At 39.1% G+C, this 14839-nt stretch overlaps 2 protein-coding genes across 2 annotated transcripts; both read right to left on the bottom strand.

Annotated features, from left to right (window-relative positions):
* Positions 1–196: 196 nt before the first annotated feature.
* LOC147291824 (receptor-like protein 41) lies at positions 197–3734 on the bottom strand. The gene has a single exon (XM_086235535.1). The coding sequence runs from the start codon at positions 3614–3616 to the stop codon at positions 422–424; it is 3195 nt and encodes a 1064-aa protein (XP_086091661.1). The 5' UTR covers positions 3617–3734; the 3' UTR covers positions 197–421.
* A 5638-nt stretch (positions 3735–9372) lies between these two features.
* On the bottom strand, positions 9373–11791 carry LOC147291823 (uncharacterized). Its single transcript, XM_086236037.1, has 4 exons — positions 11665–11791; positions 9892–11583; positions 9601–9749; positions 9373–9480 (listed from the first exon to the last, which is right to left on the bottom strand). Exons 1-4 carry the CDS (start codon positions 11789–11791, stop codon positions 9373–9375), a joined length of 2076 nt encoding a protein of 691 aa, XP_086092163.1.
* Positions 11792–14839: the final 3048 nt, after the last annotated feature.

Genomic DNA, 14839 nt, shown 5'->3' with positions numbered 1-14839 from the left:
CTGTTATATACATATAAATGAAGTTATATAATTAAGTGGGACATGTCAGATTCCTCGCGTAATTGATTGGTATGCTTATTTTCTGATATTGGTGTCCAAAGCTTTTGGACTCTTGGCCTACGTTATGCACCAAACTCCTAATACAAACAAGGCGTGACCACGCAAACAGGGCAAAGAGTTCAAAATCAAGGCCAAAACAGAGTAAACGTTCATGATATCAAACAAACAGAACAATACAAATAAACATGGAAACCACAAATGCAAAGAACTAAAATGAAAGCCAAAACAAGCTAGGCCAAACAAAAGTGACAGCAGAAGCACAATTTTTGATTTTTTAATTCTTGGATATATTGAAATAAAGAACGGCAGGGTGAGCCCCAAGCATGAAGAAGACCAGCAGCATAAGCATTTCTCTTCATAATCACCACCTTTGATTTATGTGAACATGTCTTCTGTGATTACCAATTCTTTGTTCCAGTTGAGGGAATATCTTGAGAAGCATGTTATACATAGCTCTGTAATACCATATCCTCCATCTCCTGCAAAACACAAGTGACGCAATGGCAATTCCAAACCCAAATATGACTCCAATTTCAACACTTAGAACATCCCAATCAATCTCACCATGTCCAGAATCTGGATGGCTTCCATTTGACGGTGGTGGTGACGACCCTGGTCTTTCATCTGCCGTCAAAGGAGGGCCCCATAATCCTTTGTTACCTTGGAAGGAAGTTTTGTTAAATGTTGAAAACTGAGTACTGGTTGGGATCCTGCCGACCAATTGATTATTTGAGAGATTCAAGCAAGAAAGAAAACTGAGTTTTGCAAACTCTCCGGGAATTTGCCCGCCCAGCTTGTTGTTTGAGAGGTCTAAGGACTCAAGTTGATGCAAATTACCAAATGAAGATGGTATTTCACCAGTAAGAGTATTACTGGACAAGTTGAGAGCATGGAGTGCTGTGAGTTCTCCCATTTCCTTTGGTATTGGTCCGTTGAATTTGTTCCACGAGAAGTCCATTGACGTGAAGACGGTTAGAATCTTTACTAGCTCCATCTCTCTACCTTTGTTGGTAACTATTATTGCATCCTGATAATAAATCCGGTATGTAGGGCCGAATCCACCGGGAAAGCCTTCAAAGACAAGATGTTTGAGCTCTGATGGGGCATCATCTTTGTTAGCCATCATTGCCCGCCAGGATGTCAAAGCTCTTCCAGGTATTTCACCACTGAAGTTGTTGTGGGCTAGGTCTATGATTTGAAGCTTTGGCCAGGTGGCATTGGTCTCGGGACATCCAATGCCTCCATAAAATTTATTGGACCGCAAAGAAAGGACACGCAAGGAGGATATATTCTTCAACAAGCATGGAAAGGTGTCTGTTATCTGATTGTTTCCAAGATTTAAAACCTCTAAATTTGTGCAGTTGGCTAGAGATTCTGGAAATTGACCTTGTAACTGATTTTCACTAAGGTCTAGAGTTCTTAAACCACAATCTTCAGGAAAGTTATCAGAAATAGTCCCAGCAAGACTGTTTCTCCTTAACTCAAGTACTCCAAGGCCGGGCATTGCAGTCAAGCACGGGGGAATCGTGCCAGTCAGAGAATTATTGGACAAATCAAGTACCACAAGAGAGTCTAGAGTGCACACTGATGTTGGAATGATCCCATGGAGGTTATTGCTCGAAAGAGACATGAAAACAGGGGAGATTAGCTCAAAGTCAGCCAAATTCATACTAAAGTTGAAATTATTGCTTGAGTAGTCCAAATATCCGGCACCTCGTGGGAAAATAGGGATTTGTCCCTGAAGCTGGTTAGAATGAAGGTCAAGCAATCTTAGAGAAGAATTAGAAATATTGAATAAAGGATCTTCTAGACTTACCAAGGAGTTACAACCAAGATTTAGCCTTCTAAGAGAATTGAGCCTCCAAATCCAATTTGGTATCTTGCCATCAATCAGGTTTTCTGAAAGGTCCAATCGTCTTAATACGGATAGATTTCTCAAGAAATCAGGGAATGTTCTCAAGTTTCCAGAAGCCAATTGCAATGTTTGAACCTCAGGAAAGAAGGAAAATGAAGAAGAATTGATGCCATTGTAATTATTCCACAAGTTATTGTATGAAAGATCAAGAAAGGAAAGATTACTTTGCTGCCGAAGACCATTAAGGGGAAGTGAGACACTGAAATTGTTTGAAGAAAGTGAAAGATAATGAAGGCTTTGGAAATTCGAGATTGAGATGGGTACTGGGCCTTCCAAATTGTTGCTACTCAAATCAATATGTTCCAACATGGACGAAGAGACATTAGAAAATTCCGGGAGTTGACCAGCGAATTGATTGTGGGAAAGATCTAGGTGTCCCAGCAATGGAAGAGAAAATAGAGACAGCGGAATACTCCCATCGAGTAAATTGTTTCCCAAGTAGAGAGCGTCCAGCTTCGTAAGGTTTTCCCAGTGAATCAAATTTATTGGGAATGTTAGATCATTGTCAGAGAGATCTATAGAGGTTAGATTCTTGGCCATAGAGAACAACGGAACTGAACCTTTAAACCTGTTCGATGATAAGTCCAAAGAAACCAATTGTGTAAGGTTTGCCATTGACCTTGGGATTGATCCACTGAAATTGCAACTTGAAACGTATATTGTAGACAACATTTTGAGGTTGCCAATAGAGTCCGGCAATAACCCTGAAAACTTTGTCCACTGTAGATTCAAAGATCGAAGAGATCCATTCTTTGGAAATTCTGGTAAGGAACCCTCAAGTTGTTCATTCATTGAGAGGTCAATGGTTTGTAGAGTAGATATCTGGAAGATCTCTTTGGGAACGGATCCGTACAACCCGCATGAAATGAGACTCAAGGAAGTCAAGTTTGAGAAATTGGCAAAGAATCCTGGAAACGGAGCAGAGATATTGATCCAATCCAATCGAATCTCAGATAGTGAGTGAAGCTTTGCAAGGGACTGATGGATGGGGCTTGAAAGACCACAAAAGGACAAGCTCAACACCCTCAGGTTTGGCAGTGAAGATGATATGGATTGGCACCAGTGAGTCCCCTGTGCTGAAATATCTACAAGATCAAGATATAACTCTTCAAGCCTTGTGAGATTCTGAATAAGCATGCTTAACTTCGGAATTCTCAGAACAAGCAGGACGTTATCAGAATAGTAGGCATAATTTCTAGAAAGATCAAGGATAACCAACCTTGTCAAGCGTGAAATCTCAATAGGAATTTGCCCGGAAAATTCTGCATAGGATAAATTTAGATACCTCAAATTCATAAGCTTTCCCATGGCAGATGGAATTTGAGAGCCATTGAAGTCGTTATAGGACAAATTTAGACTTTGAAGATGTTGAAGATCGAAGAGACGGCTCGAATTGTCAATTCCACTGGAGATAGATTCGTCACTAAGGTCAAGGCCGACAACTTGCCCATTGGTGCAAGTAACACCAAGCCAAGAACAACAGTCGGTACTTGAATTCCAGGATATAAGCTTGGAGGAAAAAGAAGTATCGAATGTAAGGCTTTGTTTCAAGTGGAGCAATGATGTTTGCTGGTTTTCAAGACACTGGCTGTGAACTGCAGTGATGAAGAATAGGAACAAGTAAAAAAGCAAAGTTTTCATTTTGGATAATCTTGTGGAGATGCTGAGGGAAAGTGAAGGAGTGCTGATGGGTCTGGTGGCTTTTTAACCTGGTGGGGAAGGCCTCCATGAGATTTGTACTCTTTGCCTTGACTTTGAAGTCTCTCCCAATGCAACCAGGAAAATGGAACGAAGCTACAATCTACATTGATGATGGGACTTGGACGTGTAAACTAGGACGAAACGACTTGACAAACAGTGTTTATAAGTAGACCTTTTTCATTGAGTGTTGACTGACTATTGGCGTGCTCTGGGGTTCCAATTAAGACAGACAGTGATCATTAATCGAGAATAGGAAGAAATGGATCTTTGACTTTGGATATTAGAGACGCTGAGGGAAAGTGCAGAGTAGTGGATGTGTAAAATACGTCCAAGAGACTTTCGTTGGCATGACTTTGAAGTCTTTTGCCTGTCTGTCTGAAAGCAGGGGACAGAAGAAAAAGGGACTGGCATAGTAGGCCAGGGCTTGGCATAAGGAGACTGCTTTATTGACTGACCAAGGTGACGAATCCAAAAGAAAGCAACTGGAAGAGTGGAAGACGGTGTGAAATTTCGCTCCTAGCTAGCTAGCTTCAACTCAGTTTATCAATGCCACTGGTTGAGCTTCTATTTGCACTTAATTAAGTGTTAAAGAAAGTGCTTATAAAAATTTGGGACGGAAGGAGATGGGGATGGAACTCCACTTGACTGACTTGGGTGCCCAGAGAAAGCAAGTGGGGGAAGGGACCATGAAATAGAAGCTTCTTCCTTTAAGAAGAAGAAACTGTTGGTGTTGAACATTGGAAAGTACAAAGGACATAGTTCTCATAGCTGCAGGTGCCCTCCTAGCAGTTCTACTTGTACTCTGCTGCTTTTTGCTTGTCTGTTTGATCAGGAAAAGGTCTGCTTCAAAAGGAAAGAATGGTAACACCAAGCAGGCTGCGGCTGGGAGCACTGACAAGGCAGTTCCTGCAGGCACTGTAGTCCAATCCGGTGGTGAAACGGGTGGAAAGCGCGCTTGTTCACTTTGACCCTTTATGTGCCACTGCGGAGATAATGGGCCGGTAAGAGTACATATGGGACAGCATATAAGGCAACATTAGAGGAAGGCAATCAAGTAGCAGTGAAGAGGTTGAGGTCAGAAGGAGTTTGAAACTGAAGCTGCAGCACTTAGGAAGATTAGGCACCCAAATCTCCTAGTTCTCAGGGCCTATTACACATTTGATGATATGCTAGATCTTGCCTTGCAATATTTAACTTCACAAAATTCAGCGTTATGTGCCTCACTTTTTCTCTTGGTTTTCTTTTGGAATCACTGGATTCAGGAATGTGCCTCACTTGATCTAAGGGTCACTGTATACGCAAATTGGTACAACTCATATTTCATATCCTGAATTGATATAAGGGTCCAAGTTTAAGTTATTTTTGAAAAAAATTTCCCAATTAATAATACTCATTCCCTACCTTTTCTTATTCTTCTGTGTAAGGAGTCTTGTTGGGTTCTTTGTTCTTGATTCTGATGTTGTTGTAAAGTTCAATGGCAGATAAATATTCGGGAGAAATGCTATTTAACTTCTTTTTTCTACGTTTTCTTCCGATCAATTTTCTTTATTATTTTCATTCTGCAGTGTAATTTTATGATCAGAATCGTTTAATTTTTAAATTGCCCTTTAGAATTCATATTTACAAAAAATCAACCAAATCGAAAATCGTTTGGTTATTTAACTATTATCAAATAAACCGACAATTTTGTTAACAATTAGATTCACCATCTGTTTATTTGATAAAAGTTTTATGACTAAACGATTTTCGATTTAGTTGTTTTTTGCACAGATATAAAAGGTTATCTAAAAAGTTAACGGTTTCAAACATGAGACTACATTGCAAAATGAGAATAATAAAGAAGAACTTCAAAAGAGAAGGTAGATAGCAAAATCCTCTATGGTTGAAAGCTACAAACCTGATCAAGATCAAGATATTGGGTCTGGTCATTTTCAGATTTCCATCTCAAAATACCTTAATTAGCTAATGACCATTGGGTCTGGTGGATGACACCCACTATTCTCTGTCAAAGTAGAACATGAGTTCAAATCTCATAGACGACAGTTTGTTTTATTACAAAAAAAAAAAAAAAAAAAACCCTTAATTGCATTGTTGATTATCTTGGATTTTGGGAGGATAGAATTGTTCAAAGAAATTAGGAGAAATTTTTTTTTTTAAATCAGGAGTAAATTCGTCATTTATTTGTAATACAAGTTCATAGAAGTCAAACCACCTCATATATGTGGCTGTTTTTTGGACAAAGAATGTAACTAGACTAATGGACTGGGCTAATTAGTTTCAAAATTAAAGTTAATGGAGTATACTGAAACAACCTATAATATATATGCATCCTGAATTGATACATGGGTCAAAGTTTTAGTCTTTTTTAAAACATTTTCTCTATTTTCAATTATCTACACCCTTAGCCATTATTCCTAATTATATGCGATGACAATTAAGATCATAAATTCCACAATTTAAGAGATAGGTTCAATTCACGTTTTCTATAAATAAAATTTAATAAGATTCAATTTAAAAGATTCTAAATCTCTACCGGTAGAAAAACAGTCGATATACCTCAGTTCTCAAATGATGTATAATGTACATTTCAACCGAGGTCTCCAGGGGTGATATCTAATGTACCTTTTTAGACATCAGTTATAAATTGATGCCTAATATACGTTTAAATATTGTATTTATTTTTTTATCTAATATTAATGATGGACCAAATACATCAGTTAACATCATTTTCGAAGACCCAAGTAAGTGAAACACATATGTTAGATATATAGGTCATCGAACATTATTTTGTAACTGATATGAATGACTATATTATACATCAGTTTTGTAATATGTTTCGATATAGTAAGTCAAGTATTTTCAAATATATACATCGTAATTCATATGATTAGACATGAGTTTAGATAAAGAACTGATACGAAAATTTTCTATGGTATCAGTATTGTTTGAAATTATGATATGTAATATCGCTAAAATTACAGTTATTTGAATGAACTGATATCATTAATATTTTCCTAAAAAAAAAGTGATATACGAAGTGTTGTATACATCAGTTTAATTTCTGGACAATTGATATAATTGATAATGGTACTAGAGTACCCAAGATAAAACCTGCTGGTAATCTCAAAAACCCAATTGTTTTCAATTTCACAATAACAAGTGGCTTGCAAGTTAAAAATATCTTCCTCTCATAAATGTATCATCCATACAATGTCAAAATGAAAGTACTTAATCAAATTCACCCAAAAAGGGAGTACACAATTTAAACTAGCTAGCTAGCTAGCAGTACATCTACTTAAGCTACCCTATTTCTTCTTTTCAAGCACTTAGTATTCAAAAATCTGCCACAATTTACAAAATATAGGCATGGCAGCAGCACTTGGGATCTAAACCAATTATTCCTTTACAAAAAAATGGCATGGCAGTAGCATCTCATCCAAATACCAGAAGCAGCAACCCTTCATCAACAAATTTGCAATATTCCTTAACAAAATAATGGCATTGTAGCTCTAGCTAGCTATATTGATCTAAACAAAATATCAACAAAATATCAAGGGACCAAATACCAACATACATGTCTAAACATAATTCAAGTTCACAAATTCCCCCCACTCAACCCGAACCTCATCAATCTGCTCTTGGCTGTAACCGGATCGTTTGGTATTCTCTTTAGTGCACTGTAATGACAATTAAATAAATTATACTAACATATATGTTATAAGTTAATCAAAATATGCAAGCTAAAAACAATCCAAACAGGGCCTGCGAAAGCAAAGTCACAATTAATTTGAGTAGGTAATTCATATATGAATTCTAATACTAATTAATAAAGGGCCCCTTCTTGGTAATTGACCATCATAATTCTAATACCAATTAAGCAAAGTCACAATTTGAGTTAAAATTAATACTAGGGCAAATTACACAAAAGTACCTCAATTAACCACCCTATATCACTTGAGTACCTCAGTTAAAAAAAGTTGCTCTCAGGTACCTCAATTACTGATTTTGCACACCCAGATACCTCCGTCAGTTTTTCCGTCTGGGAGGCGTTAATTGCCTACGTGGATCTGACCTGGGCCACGCGGGACGCAAACCTGGCACTGACGCGGCGACCCCAGATTGGTTCCCGCCCAAATTAGCCCAGTCAGCATCTTCCCTCCAAAAACTGAGCTGCCACGTCACTTAAAATAATAATAAAATAATAAAACGTTTAAAAACAAAACAGAGCTTGTCGTTATAGTCTTATTTTCTCTTCTTCCTGATCAGTTCTTGGAAAAACGCGAAGATTAGGACTTAGGGTTATTGGAGAGAACTATTGAAGAGAAAAACCTTGCATTATTGGGCTTCATCTTCTAGATTCGAGGAATCTTCTCTGGGTATCCTCTGTTCCAGTTCACCCTTCTCTCCAATGGATTCGGTATCTTGCATTTGTGGGCGAAGAGCTGTACTCTTCAGTTCTTGGACTGATCTAAACCCTGGGAGGAGATTTGTCCGGTGTGCCAGTTATGGGGTATGCCTGTCTTGTTCTTGAATAAAGATAATAGGTAATTTTGTTTTTTGAAACTTGACAATTTTTTGCAATGTACAGCGAGGAGGCTGCCAATTCTGGGAATGGGTGGACCCCCCGATGTGTGAACGCTCGAGGGTGATTATACCGGGGTTGCTTAGGAAGGCGACGATGGCTGAGGACGAGCTTAAGATAGTGAGAAGGAAGAACAAATTGCTTTTCACTTTGCTGTTGGCTTCAGGTGTTTTGATGTTATGGGTATATGCTAGCAGTTAAGGGGTTAGGTGGGTGTTTAGGTTTTTGGGTTAACCATGGCCAGAAATTTGGCGGTTTTTTTGGACTCGTTTATGCCTAAAGATACTGGGAAGGAAGAACAAGCTGTTTTTCACTTTGTTGTTGGCTTCAGGCGTTATGATGTTGTGGGTATATGCCAGCAGTTAAGGGTTTAGGGTTTAGGTTTTTAGGTTAACCATGGCCAGATATTTTGTGGTTTTTTTGGACTTGTTTCTGCCTTTATGCAATGCAAATGGTTTATTTTGAAATGGTTTATGCCTTTTATGAAATGGTTTATGGCTTTAATGCAATGCAATGCAATTGCAATTTAAATGGTTTATTTTGAGGTTCCTTTTATAGCTTCATTGTGGTGATGGCAAACACACTATTATACATAACATGGTTTAAAAAATCCCCTATTAGAATTCTCACACCTTCTCCCAGGGTGGGTGTATGGTTTGATAATACCATGTAAAATTGGACTTTAAAATGTAAATAAGGCTCATAAGTCATGGCAAAAAACAAAAAGAGGCTCATAAGGAATACCACAAAAAACCCTGCATTCGCTTAGATAATGTCAATTACACAAAAACCTTGTCTACTTGTTCACTGTGCAATACAAAAAACCTTGTCTACTTGTTACACAAAAAACCCTGCATGTGTCAATCTGTGCAATACTAACTTCAATAACCTTGTCTACTTGTTCACCATTATGTCCAAAAAAGATATTCCCACCTGCACAAAATCTGTTGAAAGGCTCCAAAGTCCCTAACTTCACATGTATTACAAAATCACTTAAATAGCCTAGCTTCATCTGTAATTCCAAAACACAAAACAAACCATATTTTCCACCAAAAAAAAAAAGCAAAATGTCAATACAACCCATTGTTCATTCTTGCCATAAAGGCAACCTGCTTCACTGAGTGTTTTGGGAGGCTGGGGGTGCTCCTTGAGTGTTGGACTGGGATGACTGAGATAGTTGAGCAGCATGAGAACCTCTTCTTCCCCTAGCACCGCTGTTGGTCTGCAAAGTACAAAACAAATCAGTCTATAGGTATGCAAATGTTCTATAAAATTCACACCATGATCATTTTGAATATTACATGTGCTCTTCCTCCTCTCCTCTGGCTCGTTGTAGATGTACTTGCCCCTCCATTTTGTCTAGTTTGAGAGCGCCCTCCTCTAACAGTGGTTGGTGCTGCACTTCTTCTCCTTGGCAAATGCCTGTGACAAGTCCTGGCATTATGGCCAGTTTGATGGCAAATGGAGCATTTGACTGTGATTTGCTCTTCCCTGCCTAGTGCAGTCATGTCAGCCAGAGGCTGCAGTGGCTCATTTGCACCCCTCTTCCTCTTCATTTTTGGTCTTCCAGGTTGTCTATTGTATTGGGGAGGTTATGGTGGAGTCTTCCTTGTTCGCTCCCACAAACTCATACCATTGACTGGATTGATGAGGCATCTGTAAGCCTCCAAGTATTTCTCCTTGCTGTAGCATGAGGCCACATAGTCATAATGATTCATATGCATATGATTCATGACTGCCACTGCATGCAAACAAGGGATCCCAGTCAGTTGGAATTTTCTACATGCACATGTCCGATCTTCCAAATTCACAACAAAGATCTGACCCCTCCCAGCATCCACTTGGTAGCTCCTATCTCCATTCCATGTTATCACACATCCCCTGCATGCATCCTTGTTGTCCTCCACTTTTTTCACAACCTTGGGACAAATAGGTTTGTTCCATCGGAGCATTTTGTCCCTCCTAACTTGGATCCTCTTCATTAGCATAGTTCTTACCATCTCAAACATGGTGAGGATTGGCTTCCCTCTGGCTTTCAATATCACAGAATTGAAAGACTCACATATGTTGTTAAGCAGCATATCACAGTGTGGCCCACATTGAAAGTGTGATCTGCTCCAGTGCTCAGCAGGCCTTTGCTTTAACCAGACATATGCAGCATCAGAAAGTTGTCTTACTTCATCCATAGCAGTATTGAAATGTGGAATGCAAGTGGCCCTGGCACTTTTCCACAAAGCATCCTTCAGGGCCTGACCCTTATGCTCTTTGTTGAAATTTGTGTACAAGTGCCTAACACAAAATCTTTGTTGACTATTGGGTAATATGTCCTGTATGGCTGGCAACAAACCCTTTTGCTGGTCAGTGATAAAAGTCCAGTGGTGGGAGTTGACAATGTCTAGATCATTAGCAAGTAACTCAATAAACCAAGACCAGCTGTCCTTGTTCTCTATTTCCACAGCTGCGTAAGCTATGACCCAGGTTTCTTCATTACCATCCACACCAACAGCCACAAGCAGTTGCCCTCCATATGGATCTTTTAAGTGGCAACCATCAAGCCCCACTATTGGTCTGCAAGCTTTCTTAAAACCCTCCTTACATGCACCTAAGCACATATAACATCTCAGAAACCTCCCTTCATCCATTTCAACCTGTGTAGTGGTCCCAGGGTTTGTCCTCCTAACCTCTGCACAGTAATCCCATAGTCTCCTGTACTGCTCAGCATGTGTGCCTTCAATGATATGTTTTGCCCTCCTCAATGCCCTGTAAGCTAGCATTCTTGTCACCTTGACATTCCACTCAGATGAAACAGTCTGCTGGAATGAGTCAGTGGACCATTCTGGGGTGTTCCTGATCCTATCTAAGTACTTGTCACATATCCATTCAGCAAGAATATTCCTGTTCTCATGGATCCTCTGGCACTCATGATGCTTGTAGATCTTCTTGATTTGCAAAGTAGGATATTTGTACATCTTCCCCACATGGATCTTCCAAGGACAACCTTTTGCACACCTGACATTAAGCTTCAATGTTGAATTTCGAGTGAAGTGAATTTTACCAAAACCATTCTTGATTGAATATTGCTTGATGGCTGCCCTAAACAACACAGCATCTCTATAAGTTTGGCCACAAATGAACTGAGGGTCAGCTAGGTCAGTGTCAGGATTGAATGCAGGATACCTTCTGGTTGGTGCATCCTCATCATCACTACCATGGATACTCTCTAGCTCCTCTGTCCTGTATCCCTCCTCATGATCATCAATCTCTCCTACATCCAAATCTAAATTTGGTACTGAACTTGAAGGAGCCTGACTGGTGGTAGCATGATCTGTGGATCCTGGAGCAGCATTAGGTTATGGCTCTGTAGGTTGTGGCTCTGTAGGTTGAGAAGGATTGCCTTCCATCTCACATTCTTCCTCCACAAACCTTGTAAACCTAGTCTGATCATCATCAGGTGAACCCTCATCATATTCCCATTCAGGGTACTTGTAGTAGTAGAAGATGAAACTTTTTCCATAACCCAACTTTTCTGCCATTTTATCTATATATTTGAAGCACATGTATTGTTTATTGCAGTTATCAACCCATTGTATTTTGCCACCCTTATACTCTGCGTGTGTTAATTCCCCACCATGGTGCAGTCGAATGGAGAATTTTTCAGGATTGTCTGTGCAAAAAAAAAAAAGCCAATATGCAATCAACAATTGACTGACGAATGCATTCTGAATTTTTAAGTCACTATTTAAATGCATAAAGTAAAGCAACAGAGGACAAATACCACAGTCGAATGCAACTGTTATTCATTTAGACCACCTACCAGTCAACACAACACTACTTGCTTTATGACTCAACAAAGCACTTCCCTATAAAATAACACACTACCAGACAAAGCACGCGACAATTCCCACATGCCCAGAGAAGAATCTACACAAAGTCCAAACCCACCGTACCCACCCAAAACCCTAAAAGCAAGACAAAGAATCTACGCGCCTAAAGCTTATATAAAGGCCTAAACAAAGAAATATAAAGCCTTAAAGACGGAAAAACTAGGAATTCAAGAGATTCAAATGAGCAACTTACCATAGATGGGCATTTCCAACACATCGTGAGGGCGAAACTTCCAACCCATCGCTTTTCTTCAATGTCTTGTTCTAGTGTCGGGAGGGTATGGCTTTTCTGGTGTTTCGATCTCACTTTTCTGGTGAATAGATCTCAGGAGGACAACAATGGTGGTGGCCTGGTGGGAGATCGAAGGTCTGTGTAGTTGGGATAAGCTTCTAGAATTTCTGAAATCTGAAACGTTTAATTGTTTTGTTTATATGTTATTTGATTTTTAAAACTCAGGTTTAATTGTTTTGTTTTTAAACGTTTTATTATTTTATTATTATTTTAAGTGACGTGGCAGCTCAGTTTTTGGAGGGAAGATGCTGACTGGGCTAATTTGGGCGGGAACCAATCTGGGGTCGCCGCGTCAGTGCCAGGTTTGCGTCCCGCGTGGCCCAGGTCAGATCCACGTAGGCAATTAACGCCTCCCAGACGGAAAAACTGACGGAGGTATCTGGGTGTGCAAAATCAGTAATTGAGGTACCTGAGAGCAACTTTTTTTAACTGAGGTACTCAAGTGATATAGGGTGGTTAATTGAGGTACTTTTGTGTAATTTGCCCTTAATACTAATAAAGGGCCCCTGCAAATCAGTCAAATTCACCAACTGAGATAGTCAAATTCAAATTAATTAGCAAGCAATGAGATAGCTAGTACATGCAAGAACTACTGAAATATAGGAAGCCACGCTGCAGAGTCAATTTCACCAATTGCATTATCAAATGCAACTAAACCCCTAAAATCTGGTCCAACAGAACACACGAGTCAATTGAATACGTACCTTTGACTCAAATGCCAGGTTTGGATCCTCAATGATCTCTTTCATGTACCACATCACATAATACCCACATTCCACATCACCTGGTTTTTTTGGACACTACACACACACAAAAACCACAAACAAATAGTTAATTATTATGCAATCGTGGTCCTAATCAGCATGACAAACCATTTCGGCCAAAAACTTAAGTAATAAATGCAATACATACATCAAGATGCTTCCATTAAGTCACAAATAAGATAACATTAAGTTAGTCACAAATGAATCAGATTTCATATTATGTAGCTTGACTCATTTAAGAAGGAAATAGCCATTTACGTGTCCACAACATTCATCCATTCTCGGTCCAATTTTTGTTTTGGAAGCGAGTCCATGATATAAACAATGTTCTTGTCTTCATTAATCAGTGTTAACATCCAATGGGAGCTGCATAATCAAAAAATAAAGAGCATGAGATAAAAAAAACCAAGAGTAGCTGATTACACTAGAAAATAACCTTACCCAGAGTTGTAGGGCATCAAAAACAGCCTATCACATTTCCCTTGCTGAAATCGACCTGCCCTCCAAATTCCCTACTCCAGCAGAGACACATGATGGGTTCACAAAACTAAGATTTGTGTGTGCTTACAAAGAGTGAAAGAAGTTATGAAAAAAACACTGAAAGAAAATAAAGAAATGCTCGTTTGAATATTTCACCAACACAAACTTTGTATATCCTTGCTTGCTTGGCTTGCCTCCTAGAGTGTCTCTAGCAATCTTAAAATTGTAGCAACATAGGGAAAAAAAATAATTAGAAAAATAACATGGGGAAAATATAATGAAAAAGCTAGAAACACATGACATGAAGAAAAAACGAAGTAGAAACATACATTAAAGAAGTGGCTTCAACCCAAATTGGCAAAGTATGAAAAGAAGCGGAAAGACGAAAAAATGATGACGTGGCAAGAGCATATTTGAAAGTTTAATTTATGTGATCTATTCACTCAATTATCTTGATTAATTTCACTTTCAGTGATCGGACCCCAATTTTTGGTTTATGTGATCACTCACGAACTAGTCAACCAAACACAACTCAGACAGTCCAGCAACAAAAATGTGAAACTCCACATTGACTTCTAAAAACCAAAAATCACTTCAGTAAACAACACAAATCAAACACACCAAGGATCAAGTGACATCCTATACACTCAGAGGACCCATCACAATAGGCATCCCAGTGTTATCCACAACTACAGTGGTGTGTGATTAGCTAAATAGTTATATAAGGCATATATCAATATTAAGCAAATAGCTCCAGTACAGATTTGTGTTTAAAAGATGAGTGAGTCAGTAATCATAACAACACAAAACAGGGAAGACAGATGCACACAAGATGTTCACCCAGAAAAACCACAAAGGGTAAAAACTGGGGGTCTATCCAGCTGACCAGGCAATCCACTAAATCAGAAGTTCAATACAAAAGAGGGCACTCAGCACACAAGCTCAATCACTAGGTCCTAGACTAAGTGGCAGCTAGCTTACCCATTTTGTGCAACTTCCATACGCAAGGCAGATGGTCATTCATGAAGAAGGCAGCTCCACTCCAAGCTCATCAACCCATGGCACCAATCCGCACCAAGCTCAGTGGTTTCATCAATGCATGAACATGATATGCAAATGTAGGATTCAAATAACAAAGATCAACTTTCTCAAGCTATAGGC

Source organism: Dryas octopetala, chromosome 3 (genome assembly GCF_963921425.1).
Source record: "Dryas octopetala chromosome 3, drDryOcto1.1, whole genome shotgun sequence".
In the NCBI taxonomy this organism is placed as follows: Eukaryota; Viridiplantae; Streptophyta; class Magnoliopsida; order Rosales; family Rosaceae; genus Dryas; species Dryas octopetala.
Note: the sequence above shows the minus strand (reverse complement) of the source record. Positions and strands in the feature narration are given on the sequence as shown.